Here is a 19,503-nt window from a genome sequence, read left to right on the forward strand (position 1 = left end):
CCCAGATCAATACTGCTCTTAACTATTTCAGACTGAAGGAAAGCCATCAAAATATTCTATTTTCACAAAAGGTATATGATTAGACCACTAGTTGCAAGTCACCAATCATTTTTATGTTAACGATTTGTCCAAAGCCACTTTCTTTCTCATCTCTGATACGGTCTTTCCGAAACAGAAGCACCAGGAAGCGCTAGCTAAACTCAGACTTGACTTCTGGTACTGTAACACGCTGGTTAATTTGGGGGGGTAAAGCATTTGGAAAAATATGGATAAAGAATTTGAAAACCAGTATAAAAAGTGAGCCCATTTCAATCCTCAGAAATAAAATATGTTTTCTGAGGGTTTTTTTGCACAAATCCATCTTCACTCTCCACTGCAGGCACTGACAGTGGCTGGCTGGGAGATGTCTGTACGGGAGAACGAAATTGCCCCAACTGCGCCAAGTTAATGATGTCGAGTAAGATTGATTTATTTATTTATTTGTTTTACTCTTTTCATCAGGCAACGGGTTTTTTGAGTTTTTCCTCCCCAAGTCTGAAATGCTGAGGGGAAGGAACCGTGCAGAGAAAAGGAAATCCAGGAAATCACAGAAGTCAGGACAGCAAACGGTTGGCTCCGGTCCCCGTGTACTGTGAGGCAGCAGAGCAATGCCGTAGCCGTGCACCGTATGAGAGCGAAAGGATCTGGGGGCTGCGGTGGAAAACCCTCGGAAGTCAGCAGCAGCTCCAAACTGCTCACGTCAGAGCACGGTACCTGGTGCAGCCAAGGCAGCCGGTACCCAGCTCCGAGGGGTGCAGGCAGGCCGCGCTGCTGGTTGGGCAGAGAACAGCCCCCTACACACTTCCAGAGCATTTTATCTCCCCTTTGGTTATCCCATAGCTGAACCTTCTCCCACCAGTGCAACCACTTCCCCATGGACGGCAGGCGATGCTTCCTCGGCCCAGGGGCGGATGGCAGCGATGCCTGTGGTGGTCTGCCACCAGGGCCACGGCTTGGGGGCGGCTGCTGCCCGAGAGGGCTGAGCCAGGCTTCCCTTCCAGTAGCACCCAGGTGAGTCTCGATGTCGGCAGTCACCCACATCTGCCCTCTGTTGAGGCATCTCTTTGTCTGCTTACATGTATTCCCAAAAAAAGTTCACAAAAGCTGCCCCGTGGGAAGGAGGAGCTGGCAGGCTGCGGCATGGCGGTCACGACAGCCGTCCCCCGCAAAGCCTGCGTGGGAACTGGAGGGCTCCTCTGCTCCCCCCATTAACACCCTTCGAATGGGACACCGAAGCCGTAAGGCACGGTGAAGCCGAAGAGAAGCTGAACAGAGAAGGAAGCTCAAGTGGCTGCTTTAACAAAATGCCTCATTTTTCTTTGAAATTAATTGGCTGAATCCTGACAAAACCTGTTATTAAAAGAGCGCCCTCGCCTTTTTAATCATCTGAGTTGTTTGTAAAGCGCTCCCAGAAACTGGAAATCATACCCTCTCCTCCGGCTCTTTTGTTCATTTCCATCTGGGGGAAATTCATGAGAATTCATTAAAAAATTATTGGCACCCCAGAGCCAAAGGCAACAGGCCTCTCAAAATGTCCAAATAAAAACCGCTCTAATGAATAACCGCTGTCAAATGGCTCGGCAAAAAGGAAAAATAGGAGAGCAAACAAAACTAAACAAAAACTTAAGCAGTTGCCTGTTAAGCGGGGGCCGCAATTATGTGTTGTGTGATTCACACACCAGCACCCACCCACCACCGCGCTCTCTGCCAAATGAGTCAAGGCAGATAGCGTCACGCTAATGCCCTGGGACCTTCTTTCTGTCGGTGAAAAGACAGGGCTGAAGGCAGCTGGGACACTCTAAACCTACAAAGGCAACTTAAATTGTGAGAGCAAACTTGTCGCCTTGCTCATTGCAGAGTCCCGCCAGGACAGGTCTGCAAGCCAAGGCCTTGAGTCCTCTCCTTGCCGCCCTGGGGCGGGCAGCAGGCCCAGCCGAGGTACCTGCCTGATCCTGGGAGCCGAGGCTGCCTGGGACAGAGAGCATCACCTGCTCCTGGGTGGTGCTGGGGATGAGATGTCTGTTATCAGCGAGAGCAGCAGTGGGAAGAGGAATGGAAAACAACGTGTGCTGGGTTCTCCTACGCCACGGTGCAGCCTGGGACTACGTTCAGCAGAGAACAGCCTCTTACATATTTTCAGTGCATTTTTTCTCCCTGCATTCAGGTCCTCACGGGCTGTGGGGACCCTGCCCCAGCGGCCCACGTCCCCTGCCACCACCCCAGCGTAGGGGCCATGGCAGGAGTGGGCTTTGCCGCATTTGGGCTGCACTTGCAACAGCCGCATCAATATTAATCTCTTTGTAAACATAAACTGCTCCTGGTGCTCAGAGTCACTTCAGATTATTCATATCGATTCAGCACTGTTAATGATTAAATACAATGTTCTTCAAAGCCCGCATTTAACAGGAAAGCTTGATTGGATTTACTGTTTTGAGGTTGGGTGGGTTGTTTTCAGTTATGTTGCTGGTCTTTTTCCTTTTTTTTTTTTGCCTTGGTGGAACATCGTGTCATTTTGCAAATGAAGAATTACCCTCTTGCCTTTTAATAAAAACTTCCATCTCTGAAGGATTCACCTCCTCCTGCTGAATGCCTGCTACACTGCCCGCCCCACCGTCGCCAGCCCTGCCCAGAAACCACGGGCTGGAGGACGGGGACAGCGCAGGTCCCAGCGAGGGCAGACGATCGCCAAGTACCTGTCTGCGGATGGCATCCCTAGGGCTCCCTCGGACAGGGAGAACCGCAGTTACCAAACCTGGTGCTTGTCCTGGAGAGAACGTCGTGCCTCTGCAGAGGGAGTCAGGAGACAAAACGCAGAGCGAGGTGCTTTAGTTGATGTTCCCGACATCCTCTTGGCAGCGCTGGGAAGAAATCCCCCAAGCCGCAGCGCAATGCGCTGTGCAGTTTTGCCTTCCAACAGCTCATCAGGAGTCCGTCCATCCAAACGCTGTCCAGCCATCACCGAGTCCCAGCCCTCGTAGGAAACGTCCAGACTTAAATCCGAAGGAAGACGACATTTGCGTGTAGGACCAGCGGGATGCAATCGCTGCACACATCTGGGGCAATAGCTACAGGTGACCTGGGGCACAGCTTTACCGAGAGCTGCCATTGCATTTATTTCCTCTCTTAAGTGAGACAGCATGTGAGGGCTCAACCGCAAAAGTTAAGAAAGGAAAAACAAGGAGAGAACACAGCAGTGAAATTGCTGAGTTGCTACTAGTTAGTGACAGTTTAAAAAGAAGATGTGAAATCAAAGATTCAGGAAAAAAAGCCCTGACCTGACAAAGCACAGAAGCCCTGTGAGAAGCAGCAGAGGGAAGACAGATTGCAACTCCGCAAGACGGGTGCATGGCAGGCAGCAGCAGAGGCCAGCATGTCCTGGGGCCGCCTGACTGGGAGGGACTGGCGGCGTGCCGGCGCCGCGCCGCACGCTTGCCCCAGCCCAGCGCTATGGGCGCTAGCAGCAGGATGATTGCTGCGTACGCGTGGGCACGGGCATGTTTCTGCTCTCGAGTCTCTGCGCCTGAGAGAGGATGGACAAATAAAAGTGACCCAGAGGTCCGGGGTTACATCTGGTTAGGCTCAATGAGATGAAATCCATTTCGGGATCTCCAACGGCCCCCGCTCGGCGATGTCGCACTGGAGCCAGGATATCGAGGGCACCTGTCAGGGATATTTTAGGAAACGGAGGGCTCCTGCCTGGTGCCGCCCTCCCCTCCGCGCTGAGCTCACATTGTGTCAAATGAGGTCTCCTGGAGCAGGGCACACGGAAAGTTGTGGTTTTAGTGGAAAGCCTGGATGAGAAAGCGGCTTTCTGAGCCCCCTCGTCACACACAGCTCCAGCCTGGACTCTGGGGGTTTGTTTTTGGCATCCTCTGTGCAACTTCCCCCTGCAGGTTCTGGACCCAGCTGCACGCCCTGAGCTTTGCCTGAGGAGGGTTAGGGCTTCTCGCAGAGAGCTGCCCTGCCAAGCTGAGCTGTTATCTTCTCCCGTGGGGAGAGCCAGCCGGGGTGAGAAGGGCAAGGAGTTCGGTGTCTGCACACAGAGACTGCTCTCGATGCAGTGAAGTAGCTTGTGATGGTTATACACAAACAGGCCAAAGCAGCTGGGTTCTGACCTGCCAAAGTGCAATGCTTTGAGTTTCAGATGGGGGTCCCCGATGTCAAGCCCGCCAAGAGGCTGAAACACAGAAGCCTCCATGCGCTGGGGGCCTGGCCTGGCTCTGACCCACCACGCCAGGACAAAGGCAGCAATGACTGCAGTTGCTCTTCCACAAGAGCTTTTTCTGGAACTACCTCACCTTTTCTCTTCTTAATTACTGCCATAGGTTACAGTTCCCCTGGTTTTGAACAGCATGAGCTAAGCTGACCTCAGGCACCTCTACACAGGCAGTTGGGCTTCGGATCCAGCAAAGCCAGTCCCTACAGAGCCAGCGGCGTCTGGGAGTGCTGCAGATGCAGTGGGTTTGCTTGGTCCAGGGTAACATGGAGAAAAACACACAACAGAAGAACAGAGCGTGTTTTAAAGCAGAGACTACAAGGCAAACATGTTAAGTGCTCTGCATTCAAAAGCAGGAGGAATCCTTCCAGCTCAAGGAGGATCCTGCTGTGATTTGCTGTGAAGTGAACAATTGCTGCTTTCTTTCCCCTCTCCAAGCTCACCTTCCCTGAGGAACACCACAACAACCATCACAGCCAGCGTGAGCGCCACAAACACCAGCAGTAGGTGCGTTCCTATAACACCCCCTACTCCAGACACGCAAGAAGCCAAGACAGATCCTTGCTTCTCAGATCACCTTCTCCCTATCCCTGCAGCATTTCCCTCCCTCAAGCCTTTGCCACTGAGCTGGATTTAAGAGCTCCCCCATTAGCACTTCTCTTTTATCCACCTGCAGAGCTACTTTAGAAAACAGCAGCAGCTCCTGTTTCCTCCACAGCATAGCCACCACCCACAGCCCTTAGAGCTATAGATTAAGGCCAGCTGTGGAGAATTCAAAGACTCATCTGTGCATGAGGGGCTGCTGGCAGGAATGGAGGGAAGGCATCACCAGCTGCCCAGGTATAAACCCTTGGTTTGCTTCTAATGCTGCTTGGCCGGGGAGCTGCTAGGTGACCTGAGCTGTAGGGTCATAGCTGAGGAAGTCTGTTCTTCTCTATCTTCTTCTTCTGTCAGAGCTGCTTGTGTCTGTCTCTCTGCTATGCATTCCTGGTGACCTCTGCGTTCCTCCTGTGCTGCTGCTGACCCCGAGCTCCTGGGGAGCTGCTCCCTACCTAGCTGGCTGCAGGCAGGAGCAGGGCTGAGCCCTATGGCCAGGGTGCTTGCTATATCCTGCAAACTGCATTGCACAGCCAGGCAGGGGGTGCTGGCTCTCCTCTGACCCTTCTTCTGGGTTTCATATGCCAACCTAATCATTAGGGTATCTTTGTGGCTGGTGTTGCTTCAGGAGTGAGTCCCTCCTGAGATTTCTGCTTGGAGAGGTCTGCCCCCAGCCCGGCTGCTGCGGCAGAGCCCTCGGTGAGCCCCTGCCATGGGGGAATGACCACTTACATCGATTTAATTTAATCGTGGGGAGGGTTGAAAGACCTGTGGTTCAGTTCCCAATGTAGTAAATGATCCTCTTGCTTATAAATTATGTTGTATCAGCAGAAGCATTTCATGTTGCGGAAGGCTGCACTAATCACTAAAAGACAGAAATATATCTTCCACTGAAATTTATCCCTGCGCTTGAGCAGGGAATACAGATACATCTCAACCCTCTGCATCCAGGGCTAGAAGGAAATTTCCCACTTGGAATTCCTGCTGGTTTTCCTTGCTTTGGCTTTGAAACTGTTGAGGGTGGAGGGAGATTGAAGAAAAGAGGGAGATCCGTATGGGTGAAGCTTGAGCTTTGTCCCTCGGCTTCTGGCAGAAAGTGGCAGGGCTCTCTGCTGGGTCCCCCGTCCCTTTGCAGTCCCCACCCGAGCTGTGGGTGGTGGGCAGGACTGAGCACCTCTGCCCACGCTGCTGCTCCTCTCTGGGCTGCAGCCCCCTGCTACCTGCCCCAGGCGCAGGAGGGACCAGGGTGCAGCAGATGAAGGTTGCAGGCAGGCGTGAAGGGCACTTCTGTCATCAGACAGGCATCTGCCCGCAGTGGGACAGGGTCAGGGAGCCTCCTCCAGCAGGCACTGCCCTGGAGAGATTAACCCCGAAAAGGGGATGGAAAAACAGCCCTGACGAACCTGCATTCCCTGCTAGCGAGTCTGGAGGGAAATTCAGACGCAGGTGCAGGACCTGTTGAGTCAGGCGCCTTTTTCTCCCCTCTAATAATACCACCCCGAGAAGGGTCGCTGGGACTGGGTTACGTGAGGCCTCGGGGGAGCCTGAGCAGGGGAGGTTTCCAGGAAAAAGCAGAGCTTTAGGAATTCTGGAGGGCCTGGCTGTTTCTCAGCCCTGTGGGGCTGGAGTGGTGTTGGATTTACACCTGTGTAAATGAGAGGTGAGATCCAGTTTGGACGCAGGTTCCCAATAAACAGGCACATATATACATATGGGTACAGCATCCCTGAAAGGGGCACTCTTCCAGCCCGCAGAGCTCCTGCAGAAGTCCCCACATCGGAGTTTTTCTGTTCCAGAAGAAGACAAGCCAGGCAATGGAAAAGGCTGGAAGGACAAATGGAAAAGGCTGTGAAGGATAAATTGCTGTTGCAGAAAGAAATCCCTTCAGCTTGGCAGAAGCTTTATTTATCTCCCAAAGACTTTAGTCTCAGTCTCTCCCAAGGGAACGTTAATGGATCTCGTTAGGAGCTCCCATGACAAACAAACCAGGTCTGCCAGCTCCCTGGTCCCCCCCTAGAGACATGAGGGGATGCTCCGTGCTGTAAATGCCGTGCCAGGGGACAACGTGACAGCGCCGCTGAGACCCATCTGCACAGGGGCTGTACGGCAGGGCTGCTAGTGAAGATAAGCCCCCTCTCCCCCGAGGTGCCGCGCGCTCGCCGCCCTCCTCGCTGTCTGAGGAAGAGGGCTGGAGGTGGCAGCCGTGCTCCCGGGGCTCCGTCTCTGCTCTGCATCCACAGATCCGGGCTGATGCTGGAGCGTTTGCCTTGTCCTCGCCTTGTTACTCATCTTGCCGCTGTGGATGGTCCCCAGCTTTGAGCTGAGCTAATCTCAGCACCCACTTTATGGAGTCACCTTTGATGAGGACCTGGACCAACAGCTGCCGCTTGTCCCATCAGGCCTGGTCCTGCTCGCTTGCCTGCTTGGCACCACTGTTTGTGGGAGACCGTCCTTCTGTGGCAGGGCCACGCTCCCGTCAGGTTAAGTTACTCAGCTATTGACTACATTCGTTAGTCAGATATTGACACATCATGCTGAAGAAAATGAGGAGGACTGCTACAGTGACTGCTTTATTGTTCAGTCTGTTAAAAGAAAGCTGCTCCCCATTTGCTTCTCCCCAAAAAGCTGAATATTCAAAAGGTCAGAAGGATGTCTCAGCATGAATCAGCCAGCAGAGCTATATCTAAGATCAAAAGGATTGTCAGTCCAATTAACAGCCTGGGTTCCAGCAGCGGCAGGCGTTTTACATATAAAATATACCCTATTCAATGTTTCATCTCCAAGTCCAGGTGTCTTTGGAAGTCTTTCTTCTCAAATCTTTTTCTCCCATCTCCCCGCTGTCCCAGACATCCCTCAGCTGGTAGGAGCAGTTCTGTAACCCAGAGTGTAAATTCTCTTTTTTCTCTCCTTCCCCAGAGATACTGTCTGTCTTCTTTTTGAGGTTAATTAAAGCTGCCTCAATTTCACATTGCAGCTGCCTGCCCGGATCAGAGGGAGGAAGCTCAGCGTGCCGGGCTGCAGCAGAGAGCCAGCCTCTGGGTTCCAGACCACAAGCAGGGCACGAGCTGAGCAGCCGGGGATGAACCTCCCTCCTCTGCCTGGCAATGGGCATCCGCATGGCTGGCCGTGCTCGGCGCTGCTCTGCAGAGCGCTGCCTGCCCGGGCAGGCGGGAGAGCAGATCTCTGCCTGACTGCATGTAAAGGCACCATGGGCTGATTTAAACAAAGCCGGGGGATGAGCACTGGGGAAGCTAGAGGAGATGGGGAAATGTTGTTGGATGTGTACAGGTGGCTGTATAAACCCCATCTTCAGGACTCTCCATCAGGCATCTGCTGCTCCAGGAGAGCAGTGCCAGCATGCCCACGGTCCCCTCTGTGCCAGGCTCCCCGGGGTCCCGGCGCTCTGCCCTGCTGTAGCCGGCCTCTACCGTCAGCAGAAAGAAACCGTGGCCCGGAAGAAGAGCTCGCTCAGAGCGCATTAAAGTCAGCGTGCACCACGTGTGACAGCTTCTCCGTGGAACTGAAGCTGTTGGGCTCTTAACACTGCATCACTGCCGGCTCCTCAGGGACACCCAGGGCACCCGCATTAATACCCTATCAGCGCATTAGGATTCATGTGGGCACAAGAGAGCCTGCACCGAAGGAATGAATAGTGATGAGGCCGTTATTTTATGGGACTTGCTGGAAACACCGACATTCCCCATGCAGTATTAGCATAGCCAGCAGCAGTGTTGCAGGCCAGGAGGACTCGGTGAGCTGCTGGGACGTCCACGCACCCACAGCTCTGTGGATGCAGGCTCCTGCAGTCCGGATCCCTGCCTGATGGGAGGTAGGAGACCACTCCGGTGCTGCATGGAGGCTCCTCTCTGGGAAAGGACAGCTTGTGGGAGAGGACTTGACACTGCCTTAGTGCTGGGGCCAATGTCCTGTCCCTGATGGTGGCACCTGACGTCCCAGAGGAAGATGGGGAATACACAAAGCAAGCAAGCCCTGGCTAAACGCACAAGGTTTTCCTGCTCCTCAGCCAAGTTAATAATAGAGCAGGATTCAAACCCAGAGAGCCACGTTGTATTTTAAGCTGATCCCAGTTCACCCAGGGGAGCCATTAGGCTGCGCGCAGGAGGCCCCGGGAAGGTGGGAATGCCGCAGGAAGGCGGCGCTGGCGGAGGGAAGCCCCCCTTGCGTTGCTCTCTGATACCCTCGTCTGGCTGAATCTGGAAGCTCAACCTCCCAATGGACAGGACAAACCGACCCCCTGCAGCTTTTAACACAAGCGTGTGGAGTTTGGGACCAGGAGTGCCTAAGCTGTCGTTGGATGGGCAGGAGGGGACGTGAAATGTCCTGGAAGACGTGCCCACGGGTAGACGGAGACTCTGCTTCTTCTCACCAGCCGCGTAGAAGACTGCAGGGATGAGCGCTGAGCTGGAAGGCTCCTTCTGCAGCCTGTGGCGAAGAAATGGAGGTGTGGGTGGGCTTTGAGGAAACGCACCCCCCCAGAAGGAGAAGAGCAAGGAGACAAAACAGTCTTGGAAAGGCAGGTGCCGCTCAGGCACTGGCTCCATCAGGCAGCTACAGAGTGCGGAGCTAAGGGGAATTCACTGCAAAGGAAAAACAGACTTTAAAACCACGTTTGCTTCCTTCAAAGTTATCCAGCAAGTGGTTTCCTATTAAAAGTGACGTTGGAGGTGCAGCCGCCAGGTTGACACGGCATCGCCCCGGCCGGCTCCGCAGGCCCAGCTGTGCCGTGGCGATGCTGCTCTGGTACATTCTGTAATTGTTAATCAGCGCCGTACAGCGCGCAACCACCGCAGGGATCGATGCTTAAATAAGCACAGGGAAGTCTTAGCTAATGAAACGGGTGTTCGTTTCTATTCTGGGGACAGGCTTGCTCTCTTGTTCCTGAGAAGTATCCTGGATTTCTCCATGTGCTGAAGCTGAAGCGTGGCAGTGGTGACTCCCCAGCTCTGCATCTGCTGAAATCTTTCCCGTGACACATTTGCAGCGGCATCTTGCAGATAAACCTGGCTGCTTCCATCACCCCGCCAGCACTGCATTGCTTCAGAGCTACGGGGCTCAGCGGTAGCAGGAGTGGGCGCCACCATTTTTTCTGGGTGTGCATCCATTACATGCCTTATGAATCAATTACAAAGAGGAAGAAAATGGGGACAAGCCCAGAACCATGGACTTCCCCTGAGGTTTCAGGGCATTTGCCTCAGGAGAGCTGCTTTGCTTTCAGCCCCCCTGTGCCTGCTTTGTCTCCTTTGCCCAGTCCCACTGCCTTGTTCATCTCGCTGGTGCCATGTTTTGTCCACCCCTTTTTGAGCAATCCTTTTGGCTGGGAGACACACACTTTGGCTGCTGGGGGACCAAGAGGTGGAGATTGCCCTATCCATATGGAAAGAAGCACTCTCGAGGCTTCAGGACTTGGCACGAACATCTTGTGGGCTAATGGTCCCCTTTCCCTGCAGGACCCGAAGAGAGAGGGGAGGCTGCAGGCAGGGTCAGGGTTGCAGGTGGCAGAAGAAGTGGCATGTTTGTTCCCAGCAGGATGAAAACAACACTCTCTGAAAGCTTTCCAGCTTGCCCTGCTGGTGTATCTTTATTAAGAGTGTCAGCTTTGGAGCTCCTCTGGCATCCATGGGTGCCACCACATGATCTGGCTCCTATCAACAAGAAAATCCTCCCCTGTGAAGTTCCTCTGTTGTTTTTTCTGATCTGTGCAACGACTGTCCCTTTTCAGTCAACCTCCCTGATCCTATAAAAAGCATCTCTTCCTCCTGCTTCCCCCCTTCAAGCCCCCATGAGGGGCTGTGTCTCTCTCTTGTATCCCAGCCCGGGGGAGATGCAGGACACTTTGCTCAGCATTGTGTGGGCAGAGAAGCTTTGGCCTCCGGCCGGCACCTTTCAGCCATCCCAGGATTGCTGCAAACTTGCCATTATTGTCCCCATTGCTGTTGGTGGCAAGTTGTGAGCATCTTGCTCTGGACCTGTTCCCTCCATGCCCGAGGAGGTCCAGGTTAGCCCTCCCTGCCCCCAGCTGGGGCAGACCTTGCTGCTGAGCAAATCTGAGCCTTCTCTGTTCATAACAAGCCCGGCTCTTCTGCATTTGGGGCATGCTAATCCTTCCTGCCCTCAAGCACGCTCCAAAAATAGCACCGAGCCCCTGCCGAGCGCAGCCTCAACAGCAACAGGTGCCGTCCTGGAGCCGCCGCGGCCGACCGGGCTGCTCGGAGCCGACCGGGCTGCTCAGAGACCCCCAGCCGCCAGCAAATGCAGCGTAATTTCTCGTGCTGTTATCCCGTGGCTCGCTGCCAGGCGCACCTGGGATGCATCGGAGGCTGCGGTGCAGGTGGCCGCACGGAGGGCAAGCAAGGGCTCCCCCTCTTCTACGTGTCCTGCCGAAAATCACGCTGTGCCCGGCTTCCCGCGGGGCGGCTGTGCAGCACGAGGGCTTGGTTGCCAAGTGGGATTCTCTGGCTACTTAACAAAACCATCCGGAGTTTGTACAAAGACCAGCGTGAAGTACTCAACTACAGCCACAGCATGGAGAGCTGGAAGTGCCATTTTAACTCTGGCTAGCCACAATTTGGGGATCAAAGAATCAGATTCCATCAAAACCATATTTTTCTCAAAAAAACTTCATTTCTGAGTACTCTTTCATAGGGGGATCTCTGAAACATGGCAAACTTCATTTTGGATTGACACATTCATTTTGCCTTGGTTTTGATGATAAAAGAAAACTGAAAAATTTAATTTCCTCTTTATTTGCTTTGTCCCTGAATGCACTTGTCTAGGTGATGCTGAGGGCGTTCTCATTTTTTGCCTCTCCTTCCTTTGTGGTTTTTAAAAAAAAAAAAAAAAAAATCACAGAACTTCTCCAACTGAAGGCGTGTAGGAGAAAGTGGAGGAGTCCATGGCTCAGTGCGCTCCACGTAGCGTTAGAAAGGGGAAGGGGAAGAATGTGGCAATGGAGATGTGACTTGTTTTTTAAAAAGAAACATCTGAAGTGATTTTTCAAAGATGACAAATATTCCCTTTAACAAAAACCAACAGAACCTTTCCAAAAAAGCTTTGCAAGCTTGGTGCTCATTGTGCAAGTGCTTTCGGGTTCTACAATTTTTACACGTTTCCTGGAAGAAGCAGCAGCCGCTGCTCCTGCCGGGCCTGCGCAGCAGTCGCACGTGCAGGGATGAAACGGGAATGCCCCGGGAAGGCTGGCACCGGGGGCAAAGCGCACCTCTGCCACAGGGCCGGGTCCCCCTTGCTGTGCCAGTGCAGGGCCGCTGAAAAGGCTGCGGAGAGCAGAGTGGCCAGGATTTGCCTGACCAGATGCAGATGTCTCCAGCAGAGCTACTCCAAAGTGCTTTTGCAATCTTGGTAGAAAAATAGAGAAGCAGTTTATCCTAGCATAGGATAGTCATAATTTCTCAATGTTTAACTGACCTCTGCTTAATCTGAAAGGGTATACACCTGGATGCTGTTCGCTGCCCCGGGATGTCTCCTCTGCCAGTCTTTTGTTCTCCCACTTACCCCCTCTTGCCTATTCAGATCTTGAGCTTTGCCAGACTGGACCCTTTCCCACATGGCTGGTGCGACACCCAGAGCCACGGATGCGATACCCAGAGCCGTGGGTGCGACACCCAGCGCCCTGGGTGCGATACCCAGAGCCGTGGATGCGACACCCAGAGCCGTGGAGCTCCCTGCCTCGGCTGCCTGGTCGCTGTTGCGGTGGCACGCACAGTTAACAGCCCTCTGCAGCCGGACCCCCGTACAGCCTTTCACTGGCTTGGGCGGGCTTTGAATGAGGATTGACTCAAAAACACGGGCTCCCCATGCAGGCTGCAGTCAAGACTAGCGGCAAAATAGTTAATGGTTAACGACAGCATTAGATATTTCTCTACTCTAGCATTAGATATTTCTCTACCAGCCTGGTGTTTGTAATGCCCGGATACATTTTGCTGTTATTTTTTGTGTTTAATTACCATAATTTCCATTTCTGTAACACCCCTTCTTCCTGTTTTTTGTTTTCTGCTGTCAGATGACAGCCTGCGCTATGCAGATTCGCATTTTCATTATGAATTTCACTGACAGACAAGTACAAAAAGAAAAGCAAACAAATAACCCAGCCCCCATCGCTTCCCCAGCTGATGAGGCGAAACCATTCCCCTCGGCATCAGGACTCCGCAATCGAAAGGTGACCCCTTCTATCAATTTCCATGGAGACCAAAACAGAGCATCTGGGATTTAAACATTCTTCCATAATAATCAAAATTATGGTAAATTACCAGCACAAAGTTATTTAATCCAACATTTACTGGGATTTGTGCCTGTAGAGTTGAAAGCAAATGTGTTTGGGAGACCCAGAAATCAGCTTCTGCCTGGGGAAGGGAGAGCGGCGCCAGCGGGGCTGGGGGCCGTCAGAAGAGGCTCCGGGATGGTATCGGTGCCGTGGGAGAGCACCCTTGGGGGCGTCAGGCCAGGGAAGCATGACTGGGGAAAGGGACACGTCCTCCAGAAGGCAAATAAGGCAGGGAAAGTACCTGCTGCTTATGCCCGGCTGCATGAGTTTTAAAAGGATGCTAAGGGATGGAGGAGCATTGCATGCTGCGGGAGTGCGGCTGCGGCCGGGAGGGACCATGGCTCTCGTATCGGTGTGGGAACTGAGCCACCCTTGAGGGTACGGTCCCCCCAGTCCTCCTCCATCCTCCGGGAAAATCCGTGCCCAGGAGCAACAGGGCACTGCAGGAAGGTGTCCTGCAAGGGCTGCTGCCGCCTGCGAGCTGCTTGTGTGGCACCTAACAAAACGACCCTAAAAGTTGCAGCTGGAGCAAGCGAACATTTCTTTCCTCCTGTTTTGCTGCTGGCTGCACATGAAAAGCCCCTGACTTCTCTGTAGCCTCAGCTATTTGCCAGGTAGTGTGAAAGCTAGCCAGACGTGGAGTTTTTTATTAACCTGTTTACATTTGCAAGTTATGAGGCATCTCATCTGCTGCAAAAGGTGATGGTGCCAGAGCCTTGAATGAAAAAACAGGTCAGAAAACAAGGAGCAAAGAGTGAGTCTGCTGCTCGGTGTGGGTGGAAAGGGGTTGTTTGATTCCTGGAAGGATTAAAATGACTCGTAAAATAGCCCCATTCAAACAGCAGCATTTGCGAACGCTGACATCTTAGCTTAACGAGGTTCTTTACCAGCCATTTGAGAAAGCGATTTTACACGCTGCTCTCAAGAGCTTTATGTTGCCATAATTCATGTTCATACCTCTAACCATGAAAGGATAAAGAAAAGGTTTACTGCAGTTATGTGCTGCAATAATCTCCTCACAGCTCTTTTGTCCGGATTGCTTTAAAGCTTTAGGAACTCTAGACAGATATTTGGACACATCCTGGCATGTCTGGAGGCAATGGGGTTGCGTGTGCTTATTTGCTCTTGGCAAATAAGGCTCACAATTTATCCGGTCCCAAAACCCAGTGCTGACCCAGTAAATCCAGATACAAAGTCTGGGAGATGGAGAAAATCCATCCTGTGAGCTTACTGGAGGCCTGCAGAGGGTAGACAAACCTCTTCAGCGTGGGTGGGTAGGTACCCGGGCCTGCATGTGGCTGGCACCTAAGTGCCTGAGCCATAACGGACTTCGGAAACGTCCCTAGAAAGCAGGGGCGAGATGCTGAGTTCTTGTGGGTCGCAGTCACACTAAGAAGCGGAGGGATGGCACCAGGGAGGCCTGCATACAGCTATGCAGCAGTTCAAGGCTGTCTCCGTTCCTTGATAAAAGCCCTGCCGAATTCCCCTGGCAGCTCTGCATGCAGGTCCTGCGAGGACCGGTCCCCAGGCCGACGGACCCGCAGCGTGCATCTGCCTGTGCCCACTGGCAGCCGGGGACCAGGCTGCTGACAGGCGTACAGCACAACCACTGCCTTCAACATCTTTATGTATTAGGGCACTCCGGGCCCTCCGATGTTTTAAATTGGGGTGATTAATTGTCTAATCATTAATTCTATTGGAAATGTGTCATTCTGATTCTTCTGTTGTTTGGGGACCAAATTCTTCCCCCGACAATTGCTTCTGAAAAGCTGTAATGTCACTGCCGCCCTGCCCCGCGTCACCGGGGAGAACAGCTGGGGACCGAGAGGAGGAATTCAGGAGCCTTCGGCTCTATCACTGATCTGAAGTTTGGGCAAAGAACCAGCCCTCGGGACCAGACGCTGCCACGCAGGAGACTCCAGATTCCTCTGCTGTCATCCTTTGAAACGCTTGGGAGACTCGGCACCCTTTCATCTGTCTTTTTTTCTCCTCCTTCATTTCTTTGACCTGTCCTCCTCCCGCTCTGCTCCACAGCACTGGCAGGACCGGTACCTACAGGGACTGCCTTGCTGTTGCTCAGCCCCTCTCCAGCCTTGGCCCACAGCCCCATTCCCACAGTGCCTGCAGATATTGCAACCCGTTACCTATCAGCAAGCTTCGTGGAGAGGCCCTGCGACCTGTTCTGGTGCACTTTGTGTTTTGACTTCCCCTGGTTAATCTGCCCGCATTCAGCCTCTCTCCCAGGTACCCCCAGCACCTCCCCACGAGCTGCCCTGGCATCCACAGGAGCACAGGGACTTTCTGCTCCCACCATCCAGGTGCAGTCCCTTCCTCTGGCACCGCACGATGAATAGCGCAAAAAAGGAGAGTGGGAAGAGGAGGACTTTTCATTCTTTATTTGTAGGAACAATTTGTTCGGTGAGACGAACAGAGCTCTCACAATCACAATGGTGCTCCAGCCGAGTGCTGTACACAAAGACTCCCCAAGCAAGCGCTCCGTGTGCACCCAGCCTGCTGAGCCCCCGTGCGCTCGCGCGGCTCCCCGCGTGCGGAGCTGCGGCTCCAGCTCACGGATGCGATTTCCAGGCAGGACAGACCACAGCTCCCTGCCACAGCACAGACCTCTGCCCCCCACCGATCCCCAGTACGGCTGCACAGGCAATACTGGAGCATCACCCACCTCCATTGCTCAGCCTGGGCTTTGCGGAGATGGAGCCTCTGCTGTGCACTGTCCCTAGCAGGCGTTCGCTCCCAGCAGGATATGAGTGCTCATGGCCAACGCTGGTCCACTTTCGGACACATCTCTGCCTCTGCCCCTTTCCCGCGCCCCACGGCCTTTGCAACGAGGGAGAGAGCAGCTCCGCAGCGCTGGAGAGACCGGGCATTGCCAGAGGTCCCGGCTCCTCTGCTGGTGGGTACGGATCCCTGACAAACTCTGCACGGCTGAATTAACAACAGGCTCATTCTGCGCCGAACTACGGGAGGATGGGGAGCGGCAGAGATCAGGGAGCCAGAGACGTTCTTGGAGGAGGAAAAAGGAGCGCAGGTGAGTGGTAGAGCCAGACCGGGACATAATGAGCAGCAGGTATTTGAAGAGCATCACTAGGAACAATGGAATGAAGTTTTCAGGAGGAAATGCAGGTGGAATACTAATAGCAGCTCCTGACTTGGACTACAGAGCAATCTCCCAAAGGACAGCACAATAACCCTGGTGTCAGGGCATTTAAAAATAGACCCAGCACACCACCAGTAAATGTAATACATGGAACAAGCCTGAAGGGTCATAGGCAGATGGATTTATAATACATCTCTTCTATCTCCAACTCTTACAACTCTGCAAGGAAGCAATCAGCAATAAGCAGGTCACTGCTTTTGGGCCACGCTGGCAAATCATCAGAGCAAGTGTATCCATTTCACTTACTGCAACCCGCTCTTGCACAGAAGAGGATTTGTGAGAAAAAGAACTACAATGATCCCGTGCATGTCTCTAACCTGAAAACTAATCCCAAGGGCAGTGTTTCCAGTACATAATAAGCGACTAGAGCCAGGGAGGAATCTTCTGAGGAACAGGTTTCGGTTGGGAAATATTTCCATTCAGCAGCTACGCAGGTTTGGACAAAGCCTTGGTGGGGCATCTCCGAGGGGAGGGTATGGGAGAAGGCAGGCTCCCCTGGAGCAGCCAGGAGCCCTGCCAAGGGATGCCCGGCCGCCCTGGCTCCCTCCTGACCGCAGGAGCTGTGGGAGAGCAGCCGGGCACAGGAGAGCCCCCCTCTCCAGGGAAACGCTTCCCCTCTGCGCTGGGACACACAGGCTTTCCATAAAACAGGATACCTGACCGCGAGCGGGTGCTGCTGGCGTGTCAGTTTTTTGGCAAAATGGGTAGGAACAGCCAAGGCTGAGCATGAACCATTACAACATAGCTACAGCATTGGCTAGGGAGGCTCGTGCCTGCCGGTCTCACGCTGGCTGTGTTAAATGGGTCTGTACATGGGTGTCTCTTTTGGACGGAGCAGAAAAGGCTGCCAGGTCCCAAACCTCTGTGAGCACACTGGTGGGAACTTGCCTGGCCGGGGATGCGGCCCCCTGCGAGTGTCCGAAGCCAGGATGTACACACAGTATGTGTGCTTCATTACAGCTGGGAGGACACGAGCTGGGCAAGCAGCTCGCAGAGAGACACACACCCTGCACAAGCACAGCTGCGTGGAGAAAATCTGGCTGGAGGGGCACTGCGGAGCTCCTGCAGCCTACAGCTGTCCCGCTGTCCTTCCCAACAAAGGTTTGCCCAGCCTGTTCTTCATTCTTGAAAGATCAAAATTGCACACTCCCCCCTGGGAAAATATTTCTGGTTTAGCTGCAGCCTTTTCCCCCTGCCTCACACGCACACCCCGTGTGTGTGCCCGGATCCGGCCCGCTGAAGGCACGCGGCTGCCCCGGGGCCCGCTCCCATCGCACAGGCAGACAGCTCGCGCTCCCTCTCTCCATCCTCTCTCGGCTGCGGATGTCTGTGGGGAAGGTGCTCTGTCAGCAGCTTTGACTCAAGCAGCAAGAAAATAAATAAATAAATACGATTGCACATGAGGGAAGGGGTTTGCAGCTGGAAGCCCGAGAGAGGAGGTCTGAGATGGGGCTCCCGGCACAGTTCGGTACCAGCACGCTCTGCCCAGGCCTCTGGGAGCAGCTCGGTGAACAGAGACCTGCATGTCCCAGCTGGGCACGACAGTCTGCAGCTGGGACACCGCCTGCAAGTAAGAGGTGCACATTTTCCTATGGTTTTGAATCAGTTTTTCCTACTATTTTCTGCCTGAGCCCCTGTCACTCCCTCCGTCTCTGTCTCTTTCTCTGCTTAACGAGTGTTTCACAATCCAAGACGCAGGAGCTGAGTGTGCAGCCTGCCGGCATGCTCGTTGCCACAGCCACAGAAGGACGGATGCTCTATGTTTTGGGGCTCGGGTGTTAAAACTTGGCTCCCAGGTGTGGCTGGTCATGCTAGCATGTGGCTGCTTGCAAGTAAAAGGATTGCCAGGTTCAAGCCTTTCTCCTGTCTGAAGTCCAGGCATTACAGTTGCAGATTTATTGGCATAAGGAGCAAATGAGGGCCACATTACGTCTGCACTGTGCAATGTCAGCCCCGTCTAGCAACAGCGCTGCACTGGGCAGCACAGTCGTGCACTGGGCAGGATTTGCCCTGTGCTAATACTTCTGCTTGTTTGTGAGGGTCTGGGCCCCCCATGCAGTACACGTAGGCCTAGAGAGAAAAAGAGGTAGACAGAGAACACACCAGAAGGAGAAACAAGCACAGACTAAGTCAAAGCAATCTTCCACGCTCCTCTCTCAGCTTGGTGAGATTCCTGTTTCACCAGGAGCCCGAGCCAGCACGTGGGCACGTCCAGCCGCTCTCCTGACCTGACCGTAAGCAGTGACCTTGCTGTGCCTCTTCCAAACTGGCCACGGGGTCCTGATACCCCCTTCCCTTTTGAAAGTGCTTTCCAAGGATGCTGTGCCAGAGAAACCCCTCTGCACCTTTTGTGGTGATTTGGACGTTCACCTCCTTCAGGTCACAGGGCTCCTGTAGATTCCGTCCAGAGCCGGTTTCATATGCAGTGACGCCTGCAAAGTGCCTCTCTTAGTGCCGGTCCCCCATCTGTGTCCTCCAAGGCTAGCAGAGATTTCCTGGTCCTCTGGTTATCCTTCATCAGCTTCTCCTTCAGGTGATGCACGATGGGCTATGGGTTGGGATGAAGACATTTGCCACGTTGCCAATCACTTCCCACAGCATCCCCAGGCTCAGAGAAGCAAGGCCATGCTCCCACTCAATCTCGTCAGAGCCCTCATGAGCTCAGGATGGTGAGGAAGAGAGGTCAGCCCGTTCAGCTCTCAACCATTCCTGGGCACCCAGGGATCTCTGTGGGACAAAGAAAGAAAGAAGCAGCGCATCAGTTTAGCATGGTAGAGGTTGGGGTGGAGGAGGGATTCAGATGCTGAAGCCAGGAGAGAGATTCCCCCAGGACTTGCTGGTCCTGCCTGGTGTACACCACGTCCCCTGGCCCTATCGTAGCCTTCAGGCACCCTCCCCAGCTGCTGCTGAACACCCCGGAGGAGCCAGGGGATGAAGGAGCACCAGGAGCTGCCCGCTCTCGCCATGCCCAGTGGTCCTGCCCACGCCGGCCGCCGCGCACCGGTGCTGCACCTCCTCGAGGTGGGCGAGCTCCTGCCCCGTGTTTTGCAGCGATGTTTCCACAGCGCTGTTGCACTCCTGAGCTGGGTGAGCGGGACGACTGACCGAGGCATTCGGCAGGGGTTGCACCCCCAGACATCTGGGTGCTTTAGCACCCCAGCGATGATTTTTCCGCAG

The 19,503-nt window shown here is 53.8% G+C and overlaps 1 protein-coding gene across 1 annotated transcript in view; it reads right to left on the reverse strand.

Annotated features, from left to right (window-relative positions):
- Positions 1–15,532: 15,532 nt before the first annotated feature.
- Positions 15,533–19,503, reverse strand: part of ADRB2 (adrenoceptor beta 2) — a 35,614-nt gene continuing 31,643 nt past the window's right edge. Inside the window, exon 2 of the mRNA XM_087754064.1 lies at positions 15,533–19,053. Coding sequence (XP_087610190.1) covers positions 19,019–19,053 — 35 coding nt within the window. The 3' untranslated portion in view covers positions 15,533–19,018. The remainder of the gene's footprint in view (positions 19,054–19,503) is intronic.

This window comes from Nipponia nippon, unplaced genomic scaffold (genome assembly GCF_047370975.1).
Source record: "Nipponia nippon isolate SJK-2023a ecotype South Korea unplaced genomic scaffold, ASM4737097v1 scaffold_17, whole genome shotgun sequence".
Classification (NCBI taxonomy): domain Eukaryota; kingdom Metazoa; phylum Chordata; class Aves; order Pelecaniformes; family Threskiornithidae; genus Nipponia; species Nipponia nippon.